The sequence below is a fragment of the Gopherus flavomarginatus genome, chromosome 4 (genome assembly GCF_025201925.1).
Source record: "Gopherus flavomarginatus isolate rGopFla2 chromosome 4, rGopFla2.mat.asm, whole genome shotgun sequence".
Taxonomy (NCBI): Eukaryota; Metazoa; Chordata; order Testudines; family Testudinidae; genus Gopherus; species Gopherus flavomarginatus.
The window spans coordinates 81,361,562-81,383,802 of NC_066620.1; the positions used below are offsets into that span (position 1 = coordinate 81,361,562).

Genomic DNA, 22,241 nt, shown 5'->3' on the forward strand with positions numbered 1-22,241 from the left:
GGGACTCCCTTTACATGGTCGGTGACTATGCCCAGGCTCCTGGGCTTGAAAAACTGCATCTCTTGCCCCAGATCCTTCTTAGTCAGCAACAAACACCAACACTGCCAACTGTGTGGGTGATTCTCACATTTTGGTGCGGTACAGCATTTTTTGCTTGTTTCCACAGAGAATTCCCCAAGCTTGTGAGCTTAACCTTACAAAACACTCAGTGGGCAAGACTGAGGCTCCTCTCCAATCTGGGCCAGAAAGACCACCCATTCCATATATAGGCCTTGTCAAATGAGCAGCGCCCCTCCGAGCGCATGCTTAGGTGTGAAGCCCTCAGTGTTTAAGTCCAAAGATTCTTCCTCTAGGGCTTCCCATGAGAATAAGGTGCATTCTCATTGGCTCAAGGACAGATCTTCAGCAAAGACTGCCCATAAGAAACAAGCTTCTTCCCTGAGTCCATCGAGGTCAGATGAGCCCTTATGCACACACCCTAAGGAACTGGTTGCACAAAAAAAAACACAGGATGGAGGGTAAAGTGGATAGAAGGGAGGATATATTGGTTCTGTCGGTGATATTCAGTACCAAAGCACTAGACAGTCATCCGCTCTGCCCATCCACAAGTGCAGCTCCAGGCTCTGTGGTACTGACTCATCTACCCAAGGAATGCACTGGTACTCTGGATGCTGACCAGGGCACACAGGGACCTATATGGCACTGGAGGATATCTTCTTCCCTTACCCTCAGCCTCCACTGTTCTCTGGCCCAGCCCTCCTGAGGGACATTACTACACCAGTAGACTATATTACTTCAGTGTCCCAGGAACTGTTGTACTTAAAACCATCCGATGGAATTGCCCCAGTACTGATAGCTCCACCATTATAACAGAAGTGTTTTCAGATTTTGGTGAATCCAATGAACTGGTTCCCCCTTCATCTCCACAAAGAGAACCAAGCCTGGGCAGGCAATCCAGGACTTATGGACACTATTCTTATGAACATGTGCTCCCTGGGGATTGATGGTTTCCCATGCCATGGAATACCCCTCAAACCGTTTGTCCCTCTTTCTAACCCTATCAGGAAACATGAGATCCCTATACCAGATATCTGGGACCCACCCAGTAGTCATTCCACTCCTCTCCCTTCCACCAGTGACTGGTTCTGTAGGTGTATGAGGAGGAGGAATATGTTGAACCAGAACCTCCGGTACCAGTGGTTCTGATGGGAATCTCCAGTTCTTTCCTGGATGAGGTAGTCTCTCCTTCCCCATCCCCACCAGACGATCATAGGCAATACCAGGACGTACTATGAAGAGTGGCTACTGATCTTCACTTATCTCTGGAGGAAGTCCAAGACCCACAACACCAACTGTTGGACATTGGGCAGCCTCAGGGCCCAAGTATAGTGCCTCTCCCAGTTAACAAGCCATAGTGGAACCAGTGAGATTGGTCTGGTCTGGTCTGGTACACCAGTGTCTTGCGCCCCCGCACCTAAAAGGGCTGAGAAGTGCTATTTAGTTCTGTAAAGAGCTAAATTCCTGTTCTCTCATTCTGCTCCCAACTCCCTGGTCGTACAGGCTGCGATGGAACATAATAGGTCTAAGTATCTAAGGACCACACCATCAGATTGGATCTCTTGGGGCTTCTCATCTGCAGGCTTGCCATTTTGAATTGCCAGTTACCAGGTCCTGCTAGCTAAGTATGACTTCAGTAACTACTCTAGGCTGGTGGCCTTTCAGAACAAACTTTCCTCTGAGGACAGAGCCCAGTTCCTCTCTTTTCTAGAGGAGGGCAAGTTGGTGATGAAAATGGCATCTCGATCGTTCTGTATTATCTGGATTTACCTAGACGTCTGCTCTGGTAATCAGCTCATTACAAGTTCACCTGGCAGCCATTAGTGCCTTTCTCCACTTTGACCTCTGACATGGTTCATGAAGGTCTCATCAAGACCTTTCCTCCAGTCACTAAACCCACATTACTGTGGGATCTGAACCTTGTGTTGTCAAAGCTTACTAGACCTCCGTTTGAACCCTTAGGTGGGACATGGAATGTGTCGCTATCCATATGGGGGCATTTCTAGTGGCTATTGCTTTGGCCAGGAGGGTTAGCATACTGTCATCCCTCATGGTGGACATGCCCCCCCTTATGGTATTTCACAAGGTATTTCCTCTGCCTTCACCCTAAATTTTTACCCAAGGTAGTCTCCAGATTCCGCCATAAGCAATATATTGGGGTAGGCCAAAGGTGGCATGCAAGCTGATTTTCAGTGGCACTAACACTGCCCGGGTCCTGGCCACCTGTCTGAGGGCATGGGGGGAACTCTGCAATTTAATTTTAAATGAAGCTTCTTAAACATTTTAAAAACCTTATTGACTTTACATTCAACAAAAGTTTGTTTATATATTATAGACTTATAGAAAGAGACCTTCTAAAACTGTTAAAATGTATTACTGGCATACAAAACCTTAAATTAGAGTGAATAAATGAAGACTCGGCACAACACTTCTGAAAGGTTGCTGACGCCTGCAGTATATTCACTACCTATTCTTTTTCCAAAACCCTGTGCTTCTCCTGAAGAGAAGAGACCTTAGTTCCTTGACATAAGGCATGCATTGGCCTTTTACTGGCAAAGACCAGAGTTAATTGGAAAGTCTCCAAGACTCTTTATTGTGATAACATGGAGTTCTTCTTCGAGTGATTGCTCATATCCATTCCAGGTAGGTGTGCGCGCCGTGCGTGCACGTTTGCCGGAAACTTTTTACCCTAGCAACTCCAGTGGGCCGGCAGGTCGCCCCCTAGAGTGGCGCCACTATGGCACTAGAGATATACCCCTGCCGGCCCGCCCGCTCCTCAGTTCCTTCTTACCGCCGTGTCGGTTGCTGGAACTGTGGAGTGCGGCTTGCTGTCCTCCACGTACCTAGCTCTCCTGTACTCTGTTCGTAGTCATAGTTGTAAATGGTTTTATACATAGTTTGAAGTACTGTATTAGTTAGTTGTTTAGCTTGTTCGCGGGTGGGCCGTTGCCCTTCCCAGCGCCCGGCACCGGGCTCATGCCTGGTTCGCCGGGCTTCAAGCAGTGCTCAGCATGCAAGAAGCCGATGCCGACTAGCGATCCCCACGACGCGTGCCTCAAGTGCCTGGGGGAATCGCACATCAGTGAGAAGTGTCGTATATGCAAGGCCTTTAAGCCTCGCACAAAGAAGGAGAGGGATCAAAGACTCCGCGCTCTCCTAATAGAAGCGGCACTGACTCCGGCACCGGCGACGCAACTGGCCACTTCTACTCCGGCACCGGACTGCGCTGGCACCGGCAAGACTCCCCGGCACTGTCCATCCCCGGCACCGGGAGCAGACCCAAGACCCTCGACGTCTGCAACACCATCGAGGCAGGCTCGAGTGGAACGCCCGGCATCTACCTTGGCCGCGGCACCGCCTGCAGGGCTGCTGTCGACTCCGGGTCTGGAAGGTCCATCGAGTCCAGCCCCTCCTAGCTCCCCCTTGAGATCAGGGGTCGAGCTGTTAGTCCCATCTACGCCAGAGACCTTTGCCTCGGCACGAGACTTGATAGCGCTCACGGAGCCATCGCAGCCTCAGACCACGGCACCCCCGGGAGGGGTAATCTCCAGAGGCAAATCGATGCTGAGAGCGCTGTCTCCGGAGTCCCAGCACCGATCGCCCCGGAGACATGAACGCTCGTGCTCGGGGTGCCGCTCGCAGTCCCGGCACCGTTCTCCCCGGCGGTACCGGTTGCACTCGCGGCGCCGATCAGCATCTGCACGGTCCCGGTCTGGCTCCTCTTACCACCAGCACCGAGACTCTAGGAGCCGTTCACCTCGGCGTTCAGCTCCTCGGTCGACCTCCCGGCACCGACCCGGTGGTAGGTCCCGATCCCGGTCGACCTCATGGCACCGCGTCGGTGGCAGGTCCTGGTCCCCACTGCCATCCCGGCACCGCGCTGATCGAAGGTCGCGGTCCTGCTCTCGGCACCGCCCTCAAAGCAGATCCCGATCCGGATCCCGGCACCAACTACCACGCCGTTCCTGGTCCCGATCCCGGCACCGATACGGGTTGCGGCACCGATCCTCGGCACCGAGGAGAGCGTCGGAGTCGGCATATAGAGAGGTCTATCAAACTGGCTCACCGCCTCCGTGGCCTTCAAGGGAACCATCCGTGTCCTCTCAGGCAGAGAGGGCCTATGCGTTGGGCCAGGACAGACACTCGGCCCTGTTTCAGGACCCTCCACCTCAGGAACGAGGGCCTCAACAGTGGGGGTTTTGGACCCCATGGGCGTACCGCCAAGCCCAGGGTCCACAACATATTACTCCGCGCCCTGCGGCGGAACGCAGGCCACCAGAGGCAACGGTGTCTAGACCCCCTCCCTCCCCGGAAGCAGAAGACAGGTCCAGCCACCAGGACCCAGAGCTCCCTCCAGTGACGGAGGTGCAGCCCCAGACAGAACCCCCCGTGGACGCTCTGTTGCCGGGAGTTTCCTCGTCGTCTTCCCCGGATGAGGCAGTGGCGGGTACCTCGTCCTCCAGCCCTCCCCCTCTAGATCTTAGGGCACACCAGGACCTCCTCCGACGAGTGGCACAAAACCTGGACATTCAAGCAGAGGAGGCCTCGGAAATCGAGGACCCGGTGGTGAGCATCCTCTCCGCCGATGCGCCCACCAGAGTGGCCCTGCCTTTTATCAAGACTATTCAGGCCAACGCCACTACTATCTGGCAGTCACCGGCCTCCATCCCTCCGACCGCTCGAGGAGTGGAAAGGAAGTACATGGCCCCCTCGAAGGGCTATGAATACCTGCACGTTCACCCGACACCCTGCTCCCTTGTGGTCCAGTTGGTGAACGACAGGGAGCGCCACGGTCAAGAGGCCCTGGCACCCGAGTCGAAGGAGGCGAGACGGATGGACCTCCTGGGCCGCAAGGTGTATTCAGTGGGGGCGCTATAGCTCAGGGTCTCGAACCAGAAGGCCCTCCTTAGCCGCTACTCCTTTAACTCTTGGGTGGCGGCGGGAAAATTTGCAGAGCTGTTACCACAGGACGCCCGCCAGGAGTTTACCACCATCCTGGATGAGGGCAAAAAGGTAGCGAGGACCTCGCTACAGGCCTCCTTAGATGCTGCGGACTCTGCCGCTCAGACCCTTGCCTCAGGGCTTACGATGTGCCGAATTTCCTGGCTTCAGGTCTCTGGCCTTCCGCCAGAGCTCCAGCATACGATCCAGGACCTCCCCTTCGAAGGCCAGGGCCTGTTTTCCGCTAAAACAGACCCCAGACTAAAGGACCTTAAAGACAATAGGGTCATAATACGGTCTTTGGGGATGCATACGCCTGCAACACAGCGCAGGCCATTCCGGCAGCAGAACCAACAACAGCAGCGTCGACCGTATCCTCAGTTCCGTCCGCGGCAGGACCTCACTAGGCGCCGCGGCAGGAACAACCGATGCAGACAGTCGGGTGGCCAAACGGGGCAAAACCAAGGCTCCGCCAAGGCCCCTCCTGGACCCAAGCCTTCATTTTGAAGGTGTGCCCGAGGGCGCAGTACCAGTTTCCCCTCCAGATCCTTCCCTGCAGTTTTCCAACCATCTTTCATTTTTCCTCCCGGCGTGGACCCAAATAACATCGGACCGTTGGGTCTTGCGTACTGTGCAGGCTGGTTATTGCCTGCAGTTTTCATCGCCCCCCCCCCCCACCATCCTCGTCCCTCTTCAGGGACCCCTCTCACGAGCAATTCCTCCGTCAGGAGGTGCACATGCTCCTCGTCAAGGGAGCCATAGAGGAGGTTCCAGAGAGCGAGAAGGGCAAGGGGTTTTATTCCCGCTACTTTCTAATCCCCAAGTCCAAGGGCAGCCTCAGGCCTATCCTCGACCTGCGGGGACTCAACAAGTATATGGTGAAGTTGAAGTTCCGTATGGTATCCCTTGGAACCATCATCCCATCCCTGGATCCCGGAGACTGGTACGCCGCCCTCGACATGCAGGACGCTTACTTCCATGTCACCATATTCCCCCAGCACAGGCGTTTCCTCCGCTTTGTGGTCGACCGCCAGCATTACCAATTTGCGGTCCTCCCATTTGGCCTCTCTACGGCCCCGAGGGTGTTCACGAAATGCATGGCAGTCGTCGTCGCACACCTTCGGCGCTGCCGCATTCACGTGTTCCCCTACCTCGACGCCTGGCTGATCCGGGGCACATCGGAGCTGCAGGTCCGCGACCACGTCCGCAGGATCAGCAGCCTCTTTGCTGCCCTCGGCCTCGTGATCAACGTGGACAAGTCTACTCTACTCCCCACGCAGAGGATAGAGTTCATCGGGGCCATTCTGGACTCTACCCTAGCCAGGGCCTTGCTACCCTTGCCCAGGTTCCAGTCGCTGTTGGCCATCATTCTGCGCTTGCAGGCGGCCCCGCTGACCTCTCTAAGAACATGTCTGGCCCTCCTGGGCCATATGGCGGCCTGTACGTTCGTGACAGCGTATGCCCGACTCCGCATGAGGCCTCTTCAATCTTGGCTCATCGCGCAGTACCGGCCGGCCAGACATTCGTTGGACACAGTTGTCACCGTTCCCCAAAGGGTATTGGACTCCCTTCGGTGGTGGCTGGACCAGTCCGTAGCCTGTGCGGGGCTCCCGTTTCATCCGCCCCAGCCCTCTGCATCCCTGACTACGGACGCCTCAGATCTGGGTTGGGGGGCGCACTGCCGCGCCCAAAGAACTCAGGGCTTGTGGACCCCTCAGGAGCTGGACCTCCACATCAATATACGGGAGCTGAGAGCGGTCCGTCTTGCTTGTCAAGCGTTCGTCCATCACCTTCAAGGTCGTTGTGTCACGGTGTTCACCGACAACACGACGACCATGTTCTACGTCAACAAGCAGGGTGGCACCAGGTCCTCTCCCCTATGTCTCGAGGCGATGCGTCTCTGGGAGTTTTGCATAGCCCATGCTATTCACCTTTCCGCATCCTATCTCCCGGGCGTACGAAACACTCTAGCGGATCGACTGAGCAGGTCCTTCCGCTCGCACGAGTGGTCCCTCCGTCCAGACGTCGCCCTCTCACTCTTCCAGAGGTGGGGTCGTCCCCGGATGGACCTCTTCGCGTCCAGGGAGAACAGGAAATGTCGAACATTCTGCTCCTTTCAGGGTCGGGAGCCCGGGTCTATAGCGGATGCCTTCCTGATCCCATGGGCGACCCACCTGTTTTACGCATTCCCTCCCGTTCCACTGATACACAGGGTTCTCCTCAAGGTGCGCAGAGACAGAGCTCGGGTGATTCTCATAGCCCCAGCGTGGGCCAGACAACACTGGTACCCCATGTTGCTGGACCTCTCAGTAGCCAACCCAGTTGCCCCGGACCTGATCACCCAGGACCACGGCAGGCTCTGTCACTCGGACCTTCCGTCTCTGCACCTTACGGCATGGCTCCTGCATGGTTGACAGGCTCCGAGTTACGCTGCTCTACCCCGGTTCGGGAGGTTCTCCTGGGCAGTAGAAAGCCTTCCACCAGGGCTACTTACTCGGCTAAGTGGAAGCATTTCTCCTGTTGGTGTTCGGAGAAAGGTCTCCTCCCTATGGAGATTCCCATCACCACTATTCTAGACTACGTCTGGTCCCTCAAGGCCCAGGGTCTGGCGTTGTCGTCCCTCCAGGTCCACCTAGTGGCTATCTCCGCGTTTCATCCTGGAGAGGACGGGTGTTCCGTCTTCTCCCACCCCATGGTGGTGAGATTCCTGAAGGGACTGGAGTGTCTCTATCCACAGATCCGCCCTCCTGCCCCTTCATGGGATCTCAACCTTGTCCTAACTCGGCTCATGGGTCCTCCATTCGAGCCTTTAGCTACTTGCTCCCTGCTCTATCTCTCATGGAAGACCGCCTTCCTAGTGGCCATCACCTCAGCTAGACGGGTGTCAGAACTACGGGCCCTCACAGTAGATCCCCCCGTATACGGTCTTCCATAAAGACAAGGTGCAGCTGAGACCACACCCGGCCTTCCTTCCCAAGGTGGTCTCAGCTTTCCACATTAACCAGGAGATCTTCCTCCCCGTCTTTTTCCCAAAGCCCCATTCGTCCTGCAGGGAGCAACAGCTCCACTCTCTAGATGTCCGTAGGGCGCTAGCATTTTATGTGGACAGAACCAAACCGTTCCGCAAGTCCCCCCAGTTATTTGTGGTGGTAGCGGACTGGGTCAAGGGGCTACTGATTTCCTTGCAGAGGATATCTTCCTGGGTTACCTCCTGTATCAGGACCTGTTATGACCTGGCCCACGTTCCGACGGGCCGTGTGACTGCTCACTCCACCAGAGCACAGGCATCATCGCTGGCTTTCCTTGCCCGCGTGCCAATCCAAGAGATTTGTAGGGCGGCGACCTGGTCATCGGTCCACACATTCGCTTCCCATTACGCCCTGGTTCAGCAGTCCAGAGATGATGCTGCCTTTGGCTCTGCAGTGCTCCAGGCCGCGACTTCTCACTCCGACCCCACCGCCTAGGTAATGCTTGGGATTCACCTACCTGGAATGGATATGAGCAATCACTCGAAGAAGAAAAGACGGTTACTCACTGTTGTAACTGTTGTTCTTCGAGATGTGTTGCTCATATCCATTCCACACCCGCTCTCCTTCCCCACTGTCAGAGTAGCCGGCAAGAAGGAACTGAGGAGCGGGCGGGCCGGCAGGGGTATATATCTAGTGCCATAGTGGCGCCACTCTAGGAGGCGACCTGCCGGCCCACTGGAGTTGCTAGGGTAAAAAGTTTCCTGCAAATATGCACGCGCGGCGCGCACACCTACCTGGAATGGATATGAGCAACACATCTCGAAGACCAACAGTTACAACGGTGAGTAACCGTCTTATCCCATGGTCAGGCTATATCTTCTCAGATTTCTCAGCGGGTTTCTGGCTCCATGATTGAATGCTACAGACTAGCTTGTATTCCACCTCCGGGCAGTATAACGACCCACTCCATGAGAGCTCAGGCCACCACAGGCGGTCCCAATGAAGGACATATGCAGAAGCAGCTACCATACACGTTTGCTAGACATTTATGCACTAGTCCAAGCCTCTGCTGCAGATGCAGCAGTGGATCTGCAGTGCTGCAAGCATCTTCATTGGCCAACTTCCTCGCACCCACCACCACTCTAACTGTTTGTCAATCTCCCATTTGTGGAATATACATAGGAACCAGCACTTGAAGTGGAGGTTACTTACTCTGTGATCCGTACGTGTATTCCACTGCTAAGCCTCCAACCTCTAAGCAGATCCACAGCAGAGATTTGCAATAAGAAGAGGAACTGAGAGGGTGTCGACTTGCACTTCTTCTTATCCTCTCACTTGGGAGCATGAGGAGATCTGCTGCGCATGTGTGGGCCAACGGACACTGCTTGTTAAAATCTTTAGACTCAGGTGCATGGTGCGCATGCATACCGAATGTGTGGAATATAGATAGGGATCACACCTCTTGAAGAACCTCCAGCTACAGTAAGTAACCTCCATATATTTGCCTTAGCATTTGCATTTTTGAGCTTTGCAAACTCTTGTTTCTTGATACAATTCAGTCTTAAATAGCTTGTGATGGATTAGTCAGATGTTTCCACTATTCTTCATAATATAGTTTAGTTGCTATCTCTTTCACTTTTTCTTTCCCTTTGAAAGTACACATGTGGATCTCCACATTGGAATGTTTGACCAAACGAAGAGCTTTATCTCTTTGTAGACAACGTTACCCAGAATAAAATATATCAATGTGGTATATGTTAGAGAGACAGCCCAGATGCTTTATTGTGGATAAGCAAGTCAGCTAACAATCAGCCTTGTCTCTGAAACAGTGTGTTAAATAACTTCATGGGGTCCTAGATAGAAAGGGAAAATATGTACTAATTACACAGTGGAATAAAATAATAAAATTGAAATGATACATGGAATAAACATATTGGGCTCTTTTTTCTATTCCCTGGTAATGGAGGCATGTTTAATATTAATTTATGTATTTTAATAGGTAAATATAACATCCATTTTAAAAATCCTTTTTTAGACTTCAGATCACTTACAGTTCAGAGACTTTACATCTATAAAAGTGTCTTTCATACAAAAATCACTGAGCATATAGAATATAGGTGTAACCTCTTTGGGGTTTAGAGAGCATGGCCCCTTTAAATCTTTTTCCCAGAGGGAGGGGGAGAGTAAGAAAAAGGAGGGAAACGCCAGGGGGCAGCGCTTGAGCTCCGGAGAGAGAGGGGCTGCGGCAGGCCCTGGAAAAGTGAAGCAAGGAGAACCTGCCTGAGGGGGACAGGCCCGATCGGGGACAGCCCAGGACAGGAGCCCGGAGCAGCACTGTGCCAGGGGGGAATCGCCTGAGAAGGACAGGCAGGAGCTGGAGCCAGTATCACGGCTGCCCAGGGCTGCGTGGGGCTGTGAGTACTGGGGCTTGTGACTCTGCACTGGGAACAAGGAGGGAGGTTGTAGCTAGTTAAGTGGGGAGGTGGTTGCTCTGTGTGACTTTGCACAGAGCGGCAGAAGAGGGCACCGGAGGGGTTTGCTGGGGAGAGTTCACTGGCACCGAAGACGACCAGGAGCACCCAAGACTCACCACTGGACTGGAACTTTGCCCAGGCCTCCTGAACTCTATGTTCAGACACATTGCTCAGTGTCTGCCCTGTCAGACTGTGCTACCACTGGGCCTGTGGGGTTTTGATTTGAATGCAGCCCTATTTTACTGTTCCCCCTATATTTCCCCTTGTTGTTTTTCTCCTCTCATCTCTCTGTAAATAAATATCTTCCTTTGTTATATCCATTGTACTTTTCCTGTGGGGGTGTGTGTGTGTTCACTCTGGGGGGTTTGGAACAGGTGCCCCTGGGGTGGAAGGGATTTCTCCTGCCGCATTCCTGCATGCGCCTTCTCTTGGCCAGAGCTGCCTGCAGAGCAGACTCCATCTTGGCCATGAGGCTCTAAAGTTACATAGGCAAGAAATAGAATAGCTGAGTGACATATAACAAGGAAGGTATAGTACTTACAAAGTGCAGAGTAATTTTCAAAATACTACATATAGCTGTTTCTCCAGGGGTAAACTTAAGACAGGTCTTTGTTCGTGATCCTGCAGTTTGCCACTCCAAGTGCTTTTGGTCCCTCTCTTGATTTTTTTTCTCTTGGGAGCTCAATCTACCTGTACTGTGTGTGGGATCTTCATGAAGATGTTGCCTTGAACTCTGAAATCTTGTTGTGGGATCATCATCTTTCTTAGACACCCCTGAGTCTACAGTATGCATAAACTTCAATGTAAGCTTGAGAAAGCCTTCAGGGTTAAGTGATCATCCACTTAAAAGATTATAGCTCTTAAATTCTTTGTGAAAGGATTCCAACTATCTAAGTCACTGATGCTTCAAGCCATTCTTTTGAAGTAAACGTTTTTTGTTGGGGTTGAGATGATCCATTGGAAGACCCGAAGATGTATAAAACACCACTGTGCTTCAAATCAAACTCAAAACTGAATGTTGCTCTTCTTGCTAAGTTAACTGTGAAGCATACAAAGGTTGTTTATGCTCCCCCTGCCTGTTATGCCTTGCTTTTGTTCAAATCCTGTTTCAGATTTCTTGAGGCTAATGAAACCATACAGATTTAATCTGACGTAATAAACCTAAAGGTTCAGAACACAGACAAACAGTAAGAAGCTGTGGAAACTGCCCTGTAATCATCAAAAATTCATGCTCCGTGTAGGTTGTTGAGTCACTAAGTGTGTTGGGACTTCAGTCTGCTCAAAACCTTTCCAGCTCTCATTATCTAACTCCTTTTCACTCTTTGAGGTATTGTGGGGAAGAAGGCTTAGAGCAGGCCTGCACAACATGCGGCCCGCAGAGGCTCACTGTGCGCCTGCTGCTGGGATTCAAAAGGCGCAATGGCGGGGAGCCCAGAGCTCTTTAAATCTCAGCCACGGCCGGGATTCAAAGGGCTCTGGGCTGCCCGCAGAGATTCCCGGCCATGGCTGAGATTTAAAGGGCTCAGGGCTCCCCGCCGCCACGGGCAGCCCACACTCACTCACTCGCTCACGCCCATCACCCCAATCGGGGTATGGGCCGCCAGCAACGGATCTTCAGAGTCCTCTATCCTGGGCCATTCGTTCTAACTGGTTCCAGGTATAGCCCATTTTTTTGCCATGTGCCTATGGTAATCCTCCTGGTTGCAAGAAGGGTAATCAGCTTAGTGGCTTCCTCACAGCTTTTACCACCCAGTGTCATGCATCTTCGAATTGAAGACCCTTCTTTTTCCAGGGTAAAAGTCTGTCTGTCTGTATTTTTGGCGTTTCTGTAGCAGGTTGATTTTTTTAACGGGGTGGAGTTGCTAGCCCCACGCCCAACCCTCCTCCTTTATCCTGACTTGGGACAGGCAGATGGCCCCAAAGGACCTCTCTGGTGGAGTTACGGGCAGCCCAGAGCCCTTTGAATCCCAGCGGCAGCTGAGATTTAAAGGGCTCGGCTTCCCATGGCTGCAGGCAGCCCAGAGCCCTTTGATTCCCGGCCACAGCTCCAGCGGATGGGCTGGGGCTGGGATTTAAAGGGCTAGGGCTGCCCTCAGCGGCAGGAGCTCTGAGCCCTTTAAATCCCTGCCCCAGCCCCTCAAAGCTGTGGGTTCCCCCAGCTGCTGGAGCCCTGGGCCCTTTAATTTGCCCCTGACAGCTCCCAGCCACCTCTTCAGCTGGGAGCCCCTGGTTGATTTAAAATAAAGTATCACCTCCCCACCCCCAACCTTCCTGTTTGGCCCACAGCTGTTTTGGTGGGGCAGCGCTGGGGCAGGAGAGTTTGTTTCTGCGGGGCTGGGAGGTTCTAGGGGGGTGGGGTGAGTGTTTCCGCGGGTCATGGGGGTTTTGGCCCTCAGTTGTTTTCTTTGGAGTAATGTGGCCCTCGCCGTTTTACGAGTTGTGCAGGCCTGGCCTAAGGTTACCATCCCTGTGGTATATAGGTGCCATTATATACATTTATAAGTACGTCAGTTTCCCCCAAGGATGTTGTCCCTCACCTTATATTGTTACCCACTGGGAGTGAAGGGTTATCTTTATCTTCCCAATTCTGGGTTGCTCTGTGGAGCCAAAGCAGCCCTAGTATAATTTAGATAACTTAGACAGCCCTGTTTAAAAAGGCTATGGCAACCTGTCCCTGCCTATGAGCAGCTGCAATGTCCATAATGCCCACAACAGTACATGCTGTGGCTTTGCTGCAGCCAGGTACCTGGCACGCCCCTTACACCAGGACTTGCAAGATGGTCCAGTTTCCTGCACTGAGGGAATTCTCCCCTGGCCAGATCCAAGCGTTTTAGGGCCCATTTTGTCACATTCTCTGTTTTCTTTGCACAGCATAAAGAAGCCAGAGCAGAAAATAAGATTTTTGCCATTCATGTTGACTTTGAGAGACTTAAACTGTCACTCAAGTTCATTGCTCTTCAGAAGATTAATATAAACTTCATCATATAATTTAGTTAATATACATTCCACAAGAATTGTTTTTGCTTATTGCTGGTTGAGTTTTGTTGGGAATATTTAGTGGTTGCTAAGAAATCAGATGTGTACACGACTTATATTTATGCCCTCCAGAATGCAAATTATATATCAAACTGTCAGTGAGCCTACCACATCAAGGACTCTGGACAGTAACTAGCTAACTGATTAAACTGTTAAATGGGCTTCAATTGCAGCAACGGAGGTTAAGGTTGGACATTAGAAAAAACTTCCTAGCTGTCAGGGTGGTAAAGTACTGGAATAAATTGCCTAGGGAGGTTGTGGAATCTCCATCATTGAAGATTTTTAAGAGCAGATTAGACAAACACCTGTTAGGGATGGCCTGGATGATACTTAGTACTGCCATGAGTGCAGGGGGACTGGACTAGATGATCTCTTGAGGTCCCTTGCCGTCCTGCGCTTCTAAGGCAGTGGTTCTCAAACTGTGGGTCAGGACCTGTTTTAATAGGGTTGCCAGGCTGACATTAGACTTGCTGGGGCCAAACCTGAAGCCTTTGGCTTTGCCCTCCACACCAGAGAGGGCGGGGCTTGGGTATGCTCAGGCTTGGTTTCCCGCTCCTGCTGCCTCCTCCCCTGCCCACCCCCTGCTGGGGTCATGTAGTAATTTTTGTTGTCAGAAGGGGGTCGTGGTGCAATGAAGTTTGAGAACCCTTGTTCTAAGGTATTCAGTACGCTGTCTTCACTCAGTACCAAGTATAAAATGCCTAATGAATACTCTGCTTTTTTTCTCAGTCTCTCTCAGCGTCTGGATGCAAAGTCAAAAGATATTTCCAAAATAGCTGCAGACATTACCCAGGCGGTCTCTTTGTCGCAAGGAATGGAAAGAAAGAAGGTGATTCAGCACATTAGAGGAATGTATAAAACAGATTTAAGTGCCAGCAGGCATTGGCAGGAACTTGTTCAGCAACTTACACATGATAGGTAAGTGGTGGCCATTTTAGATCTGTATTACTGGACTGAAATGTGGCCATTCTGTACACTTGTGATTTTAATGTTATAAACAATTGAAGTGTATATGCTATCTTAAAACAAAATTAGGTTAATGTGACTTCTACCTGCTAATGCTGCAGCTTCTAAGCTCTTGTGAAATCCTAAATATTAGGACTGTCAAGCGACTAAAAAATTTAATTGTGATTAATCACACTGTTAAACAATAATAGAATACTATTTATATAAATTTTTTGGATGTTTTCCACGTTTTCAAATATATTGATTTCAATTACAACACAGGATACGAAGTGTACAGTGCTAAATTTATATTTTTTATTATAAATAGTTACACTGTAAAAATAAGATTATTTTTCAGTTCACTTAATACAAATACTTTAGTGCAATCTCTAATAAAAGTTGAACTTACAAATGTAGAATTATGTACAAAAAAAACTGCACTCAAAAATAAAACATAAAACTTTAGTGCCTACAAGCCCACTCAGTCCTACTTGTTGTTCAGCCAATCGCTCAGAGAACCAAGTTTGTTTACATTTGCAGGAGATAATGCTCCCCCCTTGTTTATGTTGTCACTTGAAAGTAAAAATTGCCATTCGCATGGCACTGTGGTAGCTAGCACGTCTGGCACGTAACTATCTTGCAACGCTGAAGATACGTGTGTCCCTTCATGCTTCAACCACCATTCCCGAAGATGTGTGTCCATGCTGATGGTGGGTTCTGCTCGATAAAAATCCAAAGCAATGCAGACCAACGCATGTTCATTTTCATCATCCGAGTCAGATGCCACCAGCAGAAGGTTGATTTTCTTTTATGGAGGTTCAGGTTCTGTAGTTTCTGCATCAGTGTTGCTCTTTTAGGACTTCTGAAAGCATGCTCCAGACCCCTTTCCGATCAGATTTTGAAAGCCACTTCAGATTCTTAAATCTTGGGTTGAGTGCTGTAGCTATCTTTAGAAATCTCACATTGGTACATTCTTTGCTATTTGTCACATCTGTCGTGAAAGTGTTCTTATAACAAACAACATGTGCTGGGTCATCATCTGAGACTGCTATAACATGAAATATATGACAGAATGTGAGTAAAACCATGGAGCAGGAGACCTACAATTCTCTACCAAGGAGTTCAGTCACAAATTTAATTAATGCATTATTTTGTTAATGAGCATCGGCATGGAAGCATGTCCTCTGGAATGGTGGCAAAAGAATGAAGGGGAATATGCATGTTGAGCATATCTGGCACGTAAATACCTTGCAGTGCTGGCTACAAAAGTGCCATGCAAACACCTGTTCTCACTTTCAGGTGACATTGTAAATAAGAAGCCGGCAGCATTATCTCCTATAAATGTAAACAAACTTGTTTCTCTGAAGTATCAGAGGGGTAGCCGTGTTAGTCTGGATCAGTAAAAGCAGCAAAGAATCCTGTGGCACCTTATAGACTAACAGACGTTTTGGAGCATAAGCTTTCGTGGGTGAATACCCACTTCTTCAGATGCATGTGGTGGAAATATCCAGGGGCAGGTATATATATGCTAGCAAGCAAGCTAGAGATAACGAGGTCAGTTCAATCAGGGAGGATGAGGCCCTGTTCTAGCAGTTGAGGTGTGAAAACCAAGAGAGGAGAAACTGGTTCTGTAGTTGGCAAGCCATTCACAGTCTTTGTTCAATCCTGGCCACCTTAAGGTCTGCACTTCAACCTCCCTGGTCACACTATAGCAGACCTTAAGGTGGCTATCCTGCAGCAAAAAAACTTCAGGACCAGACTTCAAAGAGAAACTGCTGAGCTTCAGTTCATTTGCAAATTTGAAACCATCAGCTCAGGATTGAACAAAGACTGTGAATGGCTTGCCAACTACAGAACCAGTTTCTCCTCTGTTGGTTTTCACACCTCAACTACTAGAACAGGGCCTCATCCTCCCTGATTGAACTGACCTCGTTATCTCTAGCTTGCTTGCTAGCATATATATACCTGCCCCTGGATATTTCCACCACATGCATCTGAAGAAGTGGGTATTCACCCACGAAAGCTTATGCTCCAAAACGTCTGTTAGTCTATAAGGTGCCACAGGATTCTTTGCTGTTGTTTCTCTTAGTGATAGGCTGAACAAGAAGTAGGACTGAATGGACTTGCAGGTTCTAAAGTTTTATGTTTTGTTTTTGAGTGCAGTTATGTAACAAAATCTACATTTGTAAATTGCACTTTCATGATAAAGAGATTGTACTATGGTACTTGTCTGAGGTGAATTGAAAAATACTATTTCTTTTGTTTGCCATTTTTGCAGTGCAAATATTTGTTGAATATCTGTGTTGAAATCGATGTACTGTATATACTCTATCATAAGCCGGTTCTTTTATAAGCCAACCCCCCCCGCAGATGGATAAGTAAAAATGGACATTTTTTATAACCCATTCATAAGCCGATCTTTTAATTCAGGGGTCAGCAACCTTTGGCTCCTGGGCCATCAGGATAAGCCACTGGCAGGCAGAGATGGTTTGTTTACCTCGAGCGTCCGCAGGCGCGGAGGTCAACCTAAGTAAACAAAGTGTTCTGGCGCGCCAGCTGCTTATCCTGATGGGCCTGGACAGCAACTAGTGGGGAAACTTTTTTGGGGGGCGAAGCTGGGAGTCAGGGGAGTAACCCCGGTGACCACCCCCCACATGACCCCACCCTAGCCTGGGACCTCCCCACACACTCTCCCCATCCCCACCCTTCCCACCTTATCTGGGGAGGGCCAGGGAGGATCTCCCTGACCTGACTGGAGCTGCTCTGGCAAGCTGGGCAGCACGGCTGCGGCATGTTCCAGCGGGCTGGGCTGGGCGGCACGGCCGCAGTGTGCTCTGGCAGGCTGAACAGCATGGCCACAGTCTGTTCTAGGGGGTGGGGCCGAGCGGCACGGCTACAGCCTGCCAGCCCCGGGAGCTGCAGCTGCTTTGGAGGCTGGGGAGAGCAGTGTGGCCAGAAGTGGAGAGACTGGCTCTGCCTCTTCCCTTCTGTCTCTGCTGACTGTGCTGCCTCTGCTGTGTCCCACCTCTCCCTCTCTATACCAGTTCATAAGCTAACCCCTTTCTCTGGTGCTTCTCTTTTTTTTTCCAAAAAAAAATTCAGCTTATGAATGAGTATATATGGTATTTGAAAAAGTAGAGAAAAATCCAAAGTATTTGATAAATTTCAATTGGTATTCTGTTTAACAGTGCGATTAAAACTGTGATTAATCATGATTAATCCAATGACATTTTTAGATCTTGAAATATTTATAGGTTGGTTCTTTATCAAGTATAATCCGTGTACCTAATGGGCGAAGGACAATGAACACCATAAAATTATACTACATTGGAAAGGTACAGTAGTAAAAGTGGAGGGCTAATACAAAGATCTGGTTTGAGTGTTTTGCATAAACTGTATCTTCCAGCCACTATTGTTGCAAATGCATTAAGCCAATTCAAGAAATCTTGACAGGCAACAAAAGTGCTGTATCTTGTTACTGCAGAAACAAAAGCGTAAAAGACCTTTTCAAAAAGGAAAGGGTCCAAACAACGTGCAGTTTCAAACTTAAGAGTGTCCATTATGATGGTACTTTTATTTTTGGACAAGCTGTATTAGGTTGGAGTGTAGCAATTTAATTTACTAAGCACCACATTATGCATCAGTACTGTTACTTATTCCCTTGATAACTTTCAAGCAGTTTGCTGACCAATCCAGCAGTACTTACTCATGAATAGTTCTATTAAAATCCATGGAACAGCCCGTGAGACTAAGGGACTGCAGGATCCAGTCCTCTATTTTATAGCAACATGAGTTGACAATGTTTCACTGTGAAATTCATGCCTGTTTGTAATGGTTATGTATTTACCAATTTTTTTTAAAAAGAGAGAGAGAGAGAGATGTTGTCATGTTGTTGTTCTAAAATGCTAAAATACTTTCATTTTCAGAACACTCTGGTATGATCCTGTCTACTACCCAACATCTTGGCAACTAGATCCAACAGAAGGCCCAAACCGAGAGAGGCGCCGTTTGCAGAGGTGCTATTTAACTATACCAAATAAGTACCTGCTCCGAGATAGGCAGAAACAGGAAGGTAATGTCACTTTTAAGATAACTAAACTTTCACAAAGCTAGAGCGTTAATATTTTAATCAATTTTTCTTTTACTCTTTTTTTCAATAGAAGTGATCAAACCCCCTTTGTCTTACCTATTTGAAGACAAAACGCATTCCTCTCACTCTTCCACTGTAAAAGACAAAGCAGCAAGTGAGAATATAAGGTAAACTTTAAATTAGGAAAAATAATCTTACTCAAAGGAAACTTCTGCTTTTTGTCTTTGTTCATGAGGGGCGACTATGAGATGAACAATAGGGATAAGATCATACAATGTTTTCCAACAAGGAAATATTCTTATTTAAGAAGACTTAACTTGCACCTGCTTCACTTGCTTGTCATAGATTAAAAACAGCAAATATAGTAGAGTGGGTAATTTGAGAGATGGTAGTGGGTTTACAGAGCTTTTCACGTCTAGGTTGCGGATTTTAAAGCCTAACAACCAGAAAGTCATTACCATCTGGGTGATATTGGGCCCATGATCAATGCCTTTGTTGTGGTTCATTTTCCAAATATCAGCATTGCAATTGTAATTTATTGGTGCTTTCAGCAGAAGCCCAGCAGTGTGGATGTGGAGATTGAATTATATTCTCATCCCTTCATTGACTAGCTGAGTAAATCTGCACTTTCACTGCCTATACTATATGTATTCAATGATAACTAGGTTTTAACTTTGCAGTGCTGGAAATCCAGCACCTTTCACAAGCACCAAATTAGCTTAACATCAAAAAAAGATGCGGCATGTGGAAAGCAACAAATCCTAAATTTATACAAGTGAATATATATTAAAAAATTTGAGCTTGGTATTTCTCTCATAGTTTGAACATTATCACTGTTTTATTCAGCTGCTCATGATTCTTAAAAAGCTGAGAACTAGTTTTACACATTCCTTTGGGATTTGGACACTTGGGGTCACAGAAAAAAAGGAAAAATCTACTTGGTTATAGTGTGTAGTATTGAGGCTGTTAATTTTAGATATCTACTGAATTTTATGATGAAGTAAATGTTTCTATTTGTATATATGCAGAGTGAATCGAAGATGCATCAATGTAGCACCTTCTAGAGAGACAGCTGGTGAATTGTTATTGGGTAAGTGTAACAGTTTTGATGACTAAATGTTAAAAATGTTCTTGTAAAAAGGTTAAAGAGCAGCTTTAATTCTTTCTTCTGTAATAGTTAGAGAAACCTTATAATACAATCGTAGGACTGGAAGGGACTTCAAGAGGTCACCTAATCCAGTCCCCTGCACCCATGGCAGGACTAAGTACTGTATTATCTAGTATAGATCTAATTCTATTCATGTAAATGTCAGTTTGGTCTGGAGTTTGTCTGGAGTGACTCACAACTGTGAGTGCCTATCTCAGGGCAGATTATCAAAAAAACAGAGCAGATACTCCAAAATGGTGGTATGGTCTATAATTAGATTTCACCAACACAGTAACAAATGCAAACTCCTGTATCACTGTAACAGTCTCACCATGGATTTACGGGCAGTCCTCTGAGACTTTCCAGTCTATTTTGCCATCCACGTAGACTGGATTTAGTGATAAATAGTCACTTACATAAAAAAATCACATCATATTCAGGCTGCTCCCAGTCCCAAGAGACCAGTCACTTACCCCAGATCAGTTGATACTCTAGATGTTACACCAAAGACAGCCTCTGCAGCCAATCCTGTAATAAACTATTTAAAGATTTATTAATTAGGGAAAACATAGAGTTATTTACAGGTTAAAGCAAGCAAATGAATATGCACAAATGAGTTGCATCTAAATCGTAAGAGTGACAGAGTTGTAGAGATCTGTCAATTCAATGTGTCTTTCTGGGTAGACTCAGGATCTCTGGCTTCGGTTTGATTTCTCTAGCCCTGTGAGAGTTCAGCAAAGCGATTGAAAAAGAGTTGATGTGAACATTTTTTTTCATTTACGTCTTCCAGCATTCAAAGCCACAGACCTTCTGCACCTACTTCACCATGGGTGGATGGAACAATTAACAAAGCTTTTGTCTTATAATGGCCTCACTTAAATTTTGATGGTCCTCCTGAATGGGTGGGGTGGGGGAATGACAGTTCCTGTGTATGGGTTTGCAAGTTCAGAGCAAACATTTATGAAGTTATAAGACAAAATTTACATATTTTCTTATAGCATGGAATGTCGACATTACAAGTGAGATTAATGCATGCAGCAATTTACAAGCATTTCAGAGTCTAAACACTAAATACGTCTTGTAAGACTAATACCTATTCTGAGCGAAACTGAGGTACAGGTGAACTAGTCTAGTCTCCAGCTATGAGTCTGTCAGTTCTTAGCTAATGCCTGCAGTCTTGTCAAGAGCTGGCACCTGAACTGCCAGTGTCAGTTCACATATGGATTACATTTTCTAAAGGTAACACACAACTGATTTTTGTCCAGACATATGGTTCCTATGTATCTTGGAGTATCCAAAATGTTGCTTGACTTTCCACATATTGTACCTCTTATTGTACAGAGGATGACGAATAGTCATAGATTACCCCGTATACAGAATATTTTATTTGTGTTGCTGCTTTGAGTTGCATGGCTATTGTGCACTTAATGGTTTTTCAGTCTTAGTTAATTTACATACCTACAGTCTATATGAATTTTATTAACACAGACATTCCAGGCTGAATTCATTATTGGCTTATGTGACTGTAACTGCATTTATTGTGGTAGTGGTTTGCAATATATCGGAAGACAGACTAGAGAATATGGTGGTCTCCTTCTAACCTTAATTCTGGCTACTGGAGTTCCATTTGCTTACCCAACTAGTCAGTATGGCCTTCCTTTCCTACAGTTTTCACAGTGTGTTCATTGGATTTATTATTGTTACTTTAAGTCATTAGATACTTGTGAAGGATAGTACTTAACTTCATTTCCACCAAGGGAGGCTGGGGCACATGACTTATGAGGAGAGGCTGAGGGAACTGGGGTTACTTAGTCTGCAACATTGAAGAGTGATGGGGGATTTGATAGTCGCCTTCAACTACCTGAAGGGGGGTTCCAAAGAGGATGGAGTTTGGCTGTTATCAGTAGTGGCAGATGAGAGAACTAGAAGCAATGGTCTCAAGTTGCAGTGGGGGAGGTCTAGGTTGGATATTAGGAAACACTATTTCACGAAGAGGGTGGTGAAGCACTGGAATGGATTACCTAGGGAGGTGGTGGAATCTCCAACCTTAGAGGTTTTTAAGGCCTGGCCTGACTAAGCCCTGGCTAGGATGATTTAGTTGGTGTTGATCCTGCTTTGAGCAGGGGATTGGTCTAGATGACCTCCTGAGGTCTCTTCCAACCCTAATATTCTATGATTCTGTGATTCTTAAGTGCTGTGCTTTTTATTTACTATTATGAACAGCATCGTTAGTGCTTTAAACATCCATGTATAATCATTTTATAGATGTTAAAAGTAAAGACAAATTAGTAACAGTCGCCTTTTGTATAAATATTCCTCTCTGCAGGCAAATATGGAATGTATTTTGTTGAAGACAATGCTTCTGACACAATAGAAAGTTCTGTGAGTATGAGCTGAAGTTTTTCACAGATCACACCTTTTCTACATTCTCTAAACTAGAACCGAGAATAACTTTGGTGCTTTATCATTTAAAATCACCATAATATTAATTTTAATTTGTATTTTAAGATATCTGAAAGTTTGAATTCATAGACTGTTCTCTGTGTGTGATTATTTGAGAATTTTAAAATGCTTATCTGCCA

General features: G+C 47.8%; 1 protein-coding gene across 9 annotated transcripts in view; it reads left to right on the forward strand.

Moving 5' to 3' along the window:
* Positions 1-22,241, forward strand: part of LYST (lysosomal trafficking regulator) — a 180,373-nt gene that overhangs the window by 124,344 nt on the left and 33,788 nt on the right. For all 9 annotated transcript variants that reach the window (XM_050950350.1, XM_050950358.1, XM_050950357.1 and 6 more), the window contains 5 exons: positions 14,207-14,395; positions 18,349-18,494; positions 18,583-18,679; positions 19,541-19,602; positions 21,986-22,041. In XM_050950350.1, the coding sequence (XP_050806307.1) occupies positions 14,207-14,395; positions 18,349-18,494; positions 18,583-18,679; positions 19,541-19,602; positions 21,986-22,041 (550 nt within the window). The remainder of the gene's footprint in view (positions 1-14,206; positions 14,396-18,348; positions 18,495-18,582; positions 18,680-19,540; positions 19,603-21,985; positions 22,042-22,241) is intronic.